The 11,413-nt window shown below is 35.1% G+C and overlaps 1 protein-coding gene across 1 annotated transcript; it reads right to left on the bottom strand.

The window, feature by feature from the left end:
• Window positions 1-2,540: 2,540 nt before the first annotated feature.
• On the bottom strand, window positions 2,541-9,407 carry LOC143546508 (uncharacterized). Its single transcript, XM_077038168.1, has 7 exons — window positions 8,448-9,407; window positions 6,186-6,264; window positions 5,727-5,878; window positions 5,472-5,595; window positions 4,419-4,604; window positions 4,240-4,311; window positions 2,541-3,528 (listed from the first exon to the last, which is right to left on the bottom strand). Exons 1-7 carry the CDS (start codon window positions 8,828-8,830, stop codon window positions 2,713-2,715), a joined length of 1,812 nt encoding a protein of 603 aa, XP_076894283.1. The 5' UTR covers window positions 8,831-9,407; the 3' UTR covers window positions 2,541-2,712.
• Window positions 9,408-11,413: the final 2,006 nt, after the last annotated feature.

Here is an 11,413-nt window from a genome sequence, read left to right as displayed (position 1 = left end):
AGTTTGTAAGTCAATAAAATCCATGTATGGGTTGATGCAAGAATCAATAATGAAATCATAATGCAACTCTCTTTATCAAGAACTAAGTGGATTGATTTACCTACCTCAAGATGAGTGGGAGCAACTAATGTAAACTTGTCCTTATATAGATGACATTCTTTTGACAAGTATATGTTACATGAGTCAAAGTATTGTTAACGCATATCTTGACCTAATCAATCTCGGAGATACCTCTTATTTAATAGTTATCAAAATACACCGAGATAGACTCATTAGTTTTATATGTTTTACATGAAACGGGTCCTTACACTTGTAACATACAATATTGCTCTCCTTTAGAGGCTAATAGGATAAATGAGATTATTTCCTTATGCATCATTAATTAGATGCCTTAAGAAGGTTCAAATCTATACTCGTTTAGATATTGGTCACATTGCTAAACACTAGACTAATTATTTCTATTGTGAAGCATCTGATAAAATATCACAATATCTCTAAGAAACGAGACACAATAATTTAAAGAAGAAGAAGTGAGAACTAAAAAACGGTTGACTACTAATATTCTAACTTTGTCAACTTCTGGGTATATCCTTATGTCAGCAGACATTACTATCTCATGAAGGAGTCCTAACTAACTGATAACAACGACCTAAGTTATAATGACATAATATGTTGCTGATCATAACGCAACGTGTCACTAAATGTTGTTGGAAAACTTTATCAGTTGACTCATAATTTATTAACTTCATATAAATCCAATATTGAAGACTTATTGTGATAAAGTCAGCTACCCTTATTTCTTGAACAGTAACAGTTCAAGCGGAGCTGCATTAGAATTCGATACAAGTCTAAATTATTGTTCGCTTATGACTTAAGAACAAATAGAGGAAACTAAACTTTTGTATCGAATGCATTCATGATATGCTTATGGATCCACTAATTAAAGGTCTGTCACCCATAAGTCTCCTAAATGGCCAATAATAGAGACGGGTTTTACCAATGACCAAGCGCAACTGCGTATCGTACTATGAATGATTAATTATTAATTTTTCCTCATACGTTGAAAATTTGTTTTGTCTCTAAATACGTTCATGCATGCCTAAAGACGTATAGACACTAATTATACAAATCAACGGTAAGGGCTTATTTGTCAATTTGATCCTAAAGTTAGGTTTTAAATTTGAGTTGTAGTATGATTAATGGGGGTCCTGAGTCGAATATTGATTCAACGACTGTATTTCTCTGCTGCAATTTGGGTTTAGAACTAAAATGAGTATTAACCTCTGATCAGACTAATCTAATGCTCATAATAAATAATTACTAGGCCAAGTGGGAGAATGTTAGAATAAATATATTTTATATATATTTATATATGGCCCTTATAATTATTTATCTTATTATTGATCATTGACCTAAATAACCTTATGTTTATAACTGGTAAATCCTTGATGGACGGAATTACCCTTACTAACATTAATAGGGTTTCCCCTTGGGTGTATATATAGAGAGCTTATTAGAGAGGTTAATAACTAATGATGAATAATAACACCATAAGAATCATCCCCTACCTCTCTCTCTCAAATCGTGTTCATCAAGAACACCTAATCTCCATCCTAACCATACACCCTAAAGGGGAACTCGATCAGATTAAGAAGATGTCAATCTCAAACATCACTGGATTATCAGGTATTACATATTTCCTTGTTTCCATTATATCATCGATTATAGAAACTGATCAACAGGTGATGGTTGAAGATGATGGCAAGGGAGGATAGTGGCAGGTAGTAGTGGTGACTGGTTGAGGCAATGACGGTGGTTCCGGCCAGATCTGTGTTTTTTAGGGTTTGGTCGGACATGGTTGGAGAGAGATGGATATTCCGACCAGGTTGTGTTTTTGAGGGTTTAACGGGGAGGGTATTAAAAGGGTGGGGGAGATGAACTGGAGTGGGAAATTACAGATTTACCCTCACGTGGGGGTCATGTGATTATAGTTAACGAGATAAATAAACTAGTTTAGTGTAAAAGGACGTAACGTGATACATTTTTGAAACATAGAATATGATTTCAGTCATTAAGTTTGCTAAAGGACGAACATTGAAAAAACGTGCAAACATAAAGGACCAGTTTTGCCATTTTGTCAAGCTAAAATGATAAATTATTAGTTATATGTCCAACTAGTTAAGCATATTAAACAAGAAAATCTTATTAGCTTTTTTATAATGAACAAAATTCTAACACTAAGTAGTCAAAATAACACATACAACACTCATAAACTTTTTACAACTAGAAAAAATAATTAAAGTAGAATAAATACGGGATAAACAAACAAACAAACTTTGAGTGACTTGAGAAGAAATTTGAAAACTCTTAAATATGATACCAAATGTATGCCCTTAAATACAATTTCTGAACCACCAATCTTCCACCCGTTATAAATAACACACAACTTAAGCTCAAATTGACTAGTTTTTACTGTAAGCAACTAGTAGCAAATCATGAACAAGAATTTGAAAAGCAAGCAACCGCAGACTGTTTACACAATTATAAAAACTTTGAAAAAACAAATGATTTAAACTACCAACACGAAAAAAGTATGTGAAAAAAAAGACCATTGAATTTAAAAATGAAATTAAAGAGAACCCCTTGCTCAAACCCAAAGCAACATACAAATGCCAACGCGCAAGGTACAAATAGCCAATGCCACCCACATGGTCAAACGATGCTAGGTGGGTCCCCTTCCCAGTTGCACACGGCCCGGGCCCACCGAGTCCTAATGCAATCCACCAAAGGCGCATGTTGGACCTGCTCGGGTTTTGAGACTTCACCTGCAGCGTCACCACCACCCGAGCCCGAACTTGAACCGGGAACCGACACATTAGCCATAAACTCTTCCGGTGTCCACCGAGGCGGAACCGAAACCCGCAACTTAGTCAACCGCGGTCTCTGCACCGGCGTACTCTCACCACCCGACCCACCCAAAACCGACTTTGCAATCCCGTTAAAGTGATAAAGGTCAAAGACCTTTTTACCCATTAAACCTGTTGAGTCTTTCAACCCGCCCGAACTTTTATCCAAATCCAAAAGCACTTGCCAAAACTCGTTCCATACGATAAACCCGGAGCTACAAAGATGGTTGACTTGGTCAACTGGGAGGTTGACCTTTGCATCTTTAAGAACTTGATGAAAACCTTCTACGCTTATGAAACCACCACCGCCACTTTGATCTTGTGCATCGAACGCTCTACGAATTGTGGTTTCGCGCCCCTCGAACTCGTTTTCAGCTTGTACATTTGGGTCCAAAGCGAATAACACGGTGTAATGCGATTCGCTACCGACGACCCAAATTGGCCATTTTGGAGATTTTAAGGATTGACCGACTTTACAAAAGTTTAAGGATTCAAGTAATGTGAGAAAACCGACTTCGACGGGTGTTAAAATACCTTTGACAAACATCCCGTCACCTAAGTCAATTTTCCCGTCAAAAACGTTAGCGACCGCCATCCCCGAAAGTAGTAGGTTGACAATTTCCTGAGGGAGTTAATTTATAGTAATCAGAATCAGATATTAATCAGTTTCTATAATCAAAATAAACTCATTATTAGAGTTAATTACTTGGATGGTCCCTGTGGTTTGCCCAAATTGCAAGTTTGGTCCTTAAGTTAGAAAAACTGAGAAATTACATGTATGCTCCCCGGTATTTATAGAGTAACACGGATGGTCCTTGAAATGAATGGGCGTCAATTTTTCCAGTTAAGTGCATGTGAAACGACTAAAGTACCCTTAAGGACCAAAGCAAACCTTTTTCCAGTTAAGTGTGTGTGAAATGACTAAAGTACCCTTAAGGAATAAGGACCAAAGCAAACCTTTTGCCTGGTAAGTGCATGTGAATTGACTAAAGTACCCTTAAGGACCAAAGCAACCCTTTTTCCAGTGAAGGGCATGTGAAACAACTAAAATACCCTTAAGGATCAAAGCAAACCACAAGGACCATCCGAGTAAATAACTCTTAAACGTATATTCATTTTGGGCCCACAACCAATTTATCTTCTCCATCATTTTTCCGGAGGCTCTTTTTATTAGAAATTAGTATTTAAAAATGTCAATTATCCTCAGTATTGTTGTAACAAGTATGAAACTGATTATCTAAAACCGAGCAATATTTGTTTATCCAAGCATTTAAAACTTGACAAACAGTTATAAAATGTGAATCCAAACGGCCCTAGAACAAGATGTGAATACCTGTGAAGCATGCCCAAACGGGGCAGTAACTAAAGGTTGGGTGGGGTCATCTCTGTCAGCTTGAATGGTTTCCTGATAAGAAAGAATCACATAAAAATGAGCCATTTTTCAAAGCACTGGATTATAATTGTAATAAAGCTGTATTTGTAACTATAATAAAAAATTGCATTTATACATACCAGTCCTCGAGAAAGCAAAGCAGATAGTAAGAATAATAATGCCCCCATACGACTTCGAAAAACCGGAATGAGTTCTTCAAGCCTTTGCATTGCACTGGAAAGAGATGTAAACGTGCTAACTTTCAAAGCTTTTTGAAGATCGTCACCAGATTCAATTGAAAGCCCATCAAGAGATCTTGCAATAATCTGTTGGATTAAATAAATTAAAAAATCTAAAAAGGAAAAAGGTTAAATGGGTCGAAATACGCCCGAAGTGTAAATCTAATGTGTAAAACCTTGTATATCATTTTATTCGAAAATCTTGAAAAAATAATGTTTTGGTATCACCCCGGTCGTTGAGGACTATGTTTGTAAACAAACAGAACGCTCAGTTCACTGTTCGTGAACCGTTCGACGAGAAATTTGTTTGTTTAATTAAGAAATGAACATGACCAAAGTTTTTTGTTCATCTAGTTTATACAAACAAACATGAGCACACGTCTCGTTCGTTCATTTATGTTTGTGAATGTTTGTTTACCGTGGTCCGCATTCATTCATTTATGTTTGTTAGTTTACATTCATTTGAGTTCATTTGTTTACGTTTATTTACGCACTCATTATAATTTTTAGGCTCATTACAATTTAGTCTAGTTTTATTAACTTTCTAGGCCCAACACATTAATGTTAACGTTTACTTCTGATTGGTGTTCAACTCTTCGCTTTAGTTAGTTTTGTTTGCATTCGTTCATCTGTGTTCAGTTATGTTCCTTCGTTTGTGTTCGTTTACACTCATAAACCTGTTCTTTATACTACTAACGAACACGATCATTTTCTTAACGAACGAACAAGGACAAGAAAACATCATTCGTTGAGCTGTTTGTGTTCGACCATTTGTTTGGCAAATGTTAAACGAACGAACACAAGCATGCCCCTTTCATATTCGTTCAGTTCGTTTACAAGCCTATTGAGGACCTTTGGTGAAGACATCGGATGTTTCAGGTCAATGCAGCCTAATTCGATCTGCATCAATAACTACCCGTTTGACCCGTTTCCCAAACCTAGCTTTTAACTTACCTCATCTTTTGAGCTTTCATCTTTACCACCAATCTCATGGTCAAGAGCTCTAAGAGATGCAATTGTTGCACTATTATTATTTCCACACAAAAATAATATTTCACCCATGCTTCTGACCAAAGCCCTGCACGAAAGTATACATTTTTTAGAACATGTTAGATTAAAATACCCAATAACTACCAAAATTACCCTCACATTAACTCACTGGTTCAATTATTGCACTAACAAGTGATAAAAGGAGTGAATAAAAATCACCTTGACTTAGTGTCTTCAGTTAGGGATCCAAAGATATTTGTTGTAAAATTTTGAGTGTCTTGCAATCTTTTTGAAACTGATATTATTGGTGTCTTTGATCCATCTTTAACTAAATCTTGCGGGAAGAACAGGAGATATTTAAGAACAAATGCCTGCACATGGAAACAAATATAATCATACAAAATGTCAAAATATAATTCATTAATCAAATCTTTATGTAAAAAAAGGCATTTATTTACGAAACGGTTTCTGGTTCGTATTTAAAAAGTTGCTTTTTGGTTCAGTAAAATTTGGTTTATAAACGAAACCAAATTGTTTTTCAACTTGTATGTTGTAACGACGCTATTTTTAGGTTTATATTTTTCAAATAAAAACCAAATATGTTCTACATCTCTAAACAACACTGATTTACAAAATAATAAAAAATAAAAAATAAATTTGAGAACTCAAGAAGTTTACTTGTATAGCTGCTAACACACCACATGGCCCACCTTCATGCTGAACTAAGCCCATTGATGTTTCTTCATCAGGACTAAATCTACAGGAAAAATGTATTATCTAAAATTAGCAAGAAGCAATGATTTGCGTAGCATATGAAATAACTTCTATTCTTTTTTACGGGAAATTCTGAACGACGAAAACGCATCGTCTCACAAAAATATAGCATTTAACTTAAACCAATTAAATTTACAACAGCTGCAACAAACGGTAACTAAATAACACCAATAGCAATCCCTACTAAGGCATATAGTACACTTATCTACACTATGTTATATGTATCCTACTATCCTGTCATAAACAGTAACAAGAATGTACTTATATGACAGAATAAGACATAAGCGTATATGAAAAAGATGCATTTTATAAATATTATAAGAAAAATGCATCCCACAACAACAATCCAGATCATCTTAAACAATGGTTGAGGCTGTTCGAGGAGGACTATTTTAAAATATGTATGTTCTCGTCCAGTACAGGCCTGAACCAGATTTGACCTTGAATACTTATGTTTATCGCACAATATTTAACCTTTTGATGTGCAAATTATAACAAATCAAAGCTCCAATTTTCAGACTCAATCAGACTTGATCTTTAGGAAACAAAGTAAATTTCTTTAAAGTCGTATCAGGTAACGGAGCTTATTACTATATTTACGGCATGTCAATATGTCACTACGTAAAGCGTTATTAGCATCCGTATGAAGAATCTTTATCAAAATATATCACCACGATGTCTTTTAGCACTGAATAGCAGAACTCATCCCAAATTGCCAGTCTCCAAGACCCCAACAAAATACTTAGGGCTTCAATTATGTAATGTGAGTGGGATTTCTAATTGCAATAATGATGTTTTAGAGATGCCCCCCCCCCCCCCCCCTTTTCCTTCCCCCTTGTTCAAGTATAACACACAAAACTCCTCTAATAATACCAGAATAATTATATGATTTTTCACATAAATTCAAAGTTGATCTAAACTGATATTTTAGCATGAGTAGCTGAATATTTGAATTGTTTTAAAGTGCTCCAAAAATTGATTAAAGAAATCAACAAGTAATGGTCATGGGACCAAACTAGTCCACATGTAAGGGTGGTTCCAACATAAGTTATTGAAATATCTAATCATCTTATCGTTAATGTTACTACTGCAACTTGTGTGGGATGGAGCTAAAATTAGACAAGCATAGTTGCAGGTCAATGGATATTCTTCCAACATTCTAGTACAAAGGAAAATGTTAACTTTATTTCACCATGCACTTTAATCAAGGATAACAGCATCTCCATAACTAGCATGCCTTACTTTCCTATAAGCGGTTATATCGCGGTGTTGTGTTCCATTTTGAGATGCTAAAAATTCTTTATTAAAGTGGACTAAGTTTAAGGTGGTTTTTCATATGTGACTCTATTGAACATATGTATAGCCTATGTTATAGTTGAGAATTAAAAATCAAAACTTTGCTCTAAGCACTTGATTGTTATAATAAGCTTATTATAACCATTAAGTGGTTTCATATCGCTATGTTGTGATCCATTTAAACCCTATGCACTTTAGCCAGAAATTTCTAGCAGCTCAATAACATTCACGCCGCATAATAAAACACAACATTGCGATATGACATCACTTGAGGTCAACATCATCAGCTACTTAGCTCATCAATTATCGTAACAATCCAGTGCTTAGAGAAGAAGTTTTGATTTTTAACTTTCAAAAAATACATAGGCTGGAAGTACGCTAAATAAAGTCACAGATTAAAATCCACATTAAAATCTATCCACTTTAACCAAGAATTCTAGCATCTCAATAACTTTCATGCCTCAAATCAGAATGCAGCAACGGAACAAACACCATTTAACGCTACACACAATAAGCTTATCATAACAATCCAGTGCTTACAGCAAAGTTCCGAGTTTTAATCCTCAACCAATACATAGGCTAGAAGTACGTTCAATAACATCACACAGAAGAATCCACATTAAACTCTATCCACTTCAACTTTTCAAATCCTCAAAATAAGACACAACATCGCGATATTACACCACTTAACGATCAACACAGTCAGCTCATCAGTTATCAACTATCATAACAATCCAATGCTTAGATCAAGGTTTTGACTTTTAAACCTCAACTAATACATAAACTATAAGCATGCTCAATAAACTCACTAATAAAAATCCACCTTAATCTATACACACTACAGAGGTAAGAAGAGATCAATCAACATACCTAATTCCCTGATTGCACCACTGTGCAAGTATCCCTTTCGAAACTTCATCCCCGAACACCATCGAAAACAGCTGGCGTGCCTGATCCAACGACAACTCATCCCCCGAACTCTTCTTCTCTTCCTTCACCACCGGCACACACTCATCCACCTTCGAAACATTTTGCGCCACACTCGTACTACCACCACTACTGACAGTCTTCACCACAGCCGCCGATTGCACCATCATCCGCTTCTCCGCAGCCGCCGCCATCAACTCCCGCTGCAACCTCCGATTCTTCACCTCCGGAGACTCTTCCATCGGAGTTTCCGCACTCCGCTTGGGCTCCGGCGGCTCGTATTGCATGCTCATCCGTAACGCCTTCTGCAAATCATCATCCTCCATCAAAACCGAATCAATTCAGATCGTCCGTTAACCAGATCTTCAAATTAGGGTTTTCCGAATCGAGAATTCAACGAATTAAGCATACATGTACACAGAAAGCAGATCAAATTGACGAAATTGAATCACAGATTGATGAATTGGATTAGTAGCTGGCTTACTGAAACCCTAAAATCTCGAAGAAGAAGAATAATAATACTATAGAAAGGGGAAATTGAATCCGTTATTGGGGGTTTTAACTTTTAATTTAAACCTACTTTATATATCCAACGAACTTCATTTGGCGTCTGTTGAACCCCTACGACGTCGTACTGGCTGACAACAAACAAAGTGGCTGTTTTAAGTGGCAGAATGACGGTTGTGTCCTTTGGATCTGACTTGGTGTGTTTAGGTGTGGAGGGTGTTTTGGTCATTACGGAGCTATTAACTTGTTTATTATTAGGGGATAATAATAATAATCTAATATCCTTGCCTTGCATCAAGAGCAAGATAAAACATGGAGGTGGTTTTATAAGTCTTTTTAGTTGGAAAAGGGATTGTGTTAGTGTCGGGTCAATGGGTTGGATAAATGGGTTAGGTCAAAAGATTACATAAATTGTATTTTAACAACACAGCTTGTAGAAAAATATTTATACATAGGATGATATGCAAACCGTAACTATTTAGTCGTAAGTTCGAATATGATATATTGTCATCTATGGTCAAGGGCGTATTTAGAGCCAAAGAAGGTTCACCCGTTGCCGAGAGGTGTCCGAGAATATTAGCACTAGTCAAAGGAGAAGAATTTGGTTGACGTATTGGTGAAATGTAAAAACGAAAACCAGAAACAAATGAAAGTATATAATTTTTAAATAAACTTTTTAGTTATTTTTATTCAACGACATTATGTATGTATGCTTTTTACATGTTTCATTTAATTTTGATATGGTTTTTATGTGTTTTATAATTTTATAACTTTTACATAAGTATTACATGACTAGTTCTTAAAACAAGCTCAATTTTTGTAGGTTCTATATTATTAATTTTTTTGTAACTGTTTTTTTTTATTATTTTTCTGATATGAGCTAAAGTTTATCTTCAATATTCATATCTTTGTGTTTTGGTGGTTGTTAATATGAAGAAAACTAGGAGAGTTCATTTTCATGTTTATTTGCTTTATTCAACTATAAAATATACCTAATTTGAAGCTTATTTTGTGTTAACTTACCTGATTAAAACCGATTACATACCTAAATAGATATTGGTAACTTGCTTGATTAGGAGATTGATTGACTCAATTTGATGATTATGAAACTGGTTAACTAATGTTTTAAATGCAATTCTAAATATTCCCATATCGTTTGTGTACATTACTACATTTACATATTTCTTCCTAGATTATTTAATTTGAACTCCACACATATACAACAACATATCTTCACAATTTTGATAAAAAGCATGTGAATTTTTAACATCACTTATGCACATTTCAGTTACAACCATGCGGTATTTCAACAAAAATTTTACAACTATGCACATTTTTAACAACAATCTACATTGTTATAACTTGAACTTTTTACTAAACCTGCTATGACATTTTCGAATCGAACCCATTTGTTTCCCCACTAATGAAAAATCCTGATTAGCCAATGCCCATGGTTGCGGGCCATCGTGTTCCTCCTCCTCTAAGTTATAAGCATATGCTAGCGTACGTCTCATCTTTTAAATTTTCTTTAGTATTAGAACACAAGAAAAATGTTGAACTATTGCCTAAGAACACAACGGCCTTCAAGCAAACTTCATGGTTTATTATTGCACGAATTTGGTATCCATGCTTTTTGTTAATCTCTATCAACTCTAATCGCTTTGTTAGTTGGATGCGTCTTTCCAGCCATTCAAGAATAAGTCGTCCTCAAGAAGTTCTTTAGCAACCCCTAGGCATATTATCATCAGGATTTTAGAGCCAAAATATTTGCTACTAAAGTAGTGATTTCTTCTTCACTACTACCAATGTTTGATACATTTGATATTTTGTTCTTTTTTTTTTCAATTTTATCATCCATCGTGCTTCGCTCCTCATACAATGTTACATTTCAATTCCAAATTCTTCGATATTTTACATAACTTTATGTGTACTTATTTTCAGCATGTGATATGCTAAAACTAACCCTTTTTAACCTTGGTTAAGTGTTTTTTTCTTTAATATTGAATCAATTAAACAAAGCACTACAGAGATAACTAAATTTATCAAAGCTGGAGACTTTATAGAATGAAAAGGTGAATTTTACTCTAAAACTACATCCCACATAGCTTAACTTCAAGAGCTCGCATTTCTTGCCTACAGGCACGTCCGAATCAAAGAAGTTGTTGGTTAAAAGAGTTACATGATTAAAACCATTACAAGCAAGAACACATGTTTGAAAACCAAAGAACTCACATGCCATTTACAAGAGTTTCAGTTGTTACTTTAACAAGTCCATTTGAGATTCAAAAATTGTTACTAAACTTCCACACTCATGCCAACCAAGTCAAATTCACTACATAGAACACAGAAAACTGATATGCTTTGGAGGATAAAAAGATATGATATTAACCAAATTCAATAAG

This window comes from Bidens hawaiensis, unplaced genomic scaffold, assembly GCF_021521415.1.
Source record: "Bidens hawaiensis isolate Kalapana, Puna unplaced genomic scaffold, B.hawaiensis_p1.1 tig00014356_1, whole genome shotgun sequence".
Taxonomy (NCBI): Eukaryota; Viridiplantae; Streptophyta; class Magnoliopsida; order Asterales; family Asteraceae; genus Bidens; species Bidens hawaiensis.
Note: the sequence above shows the minus strand (reverse complement) of the source record. Positions and strands in the feature narration are given on the sequence as shown.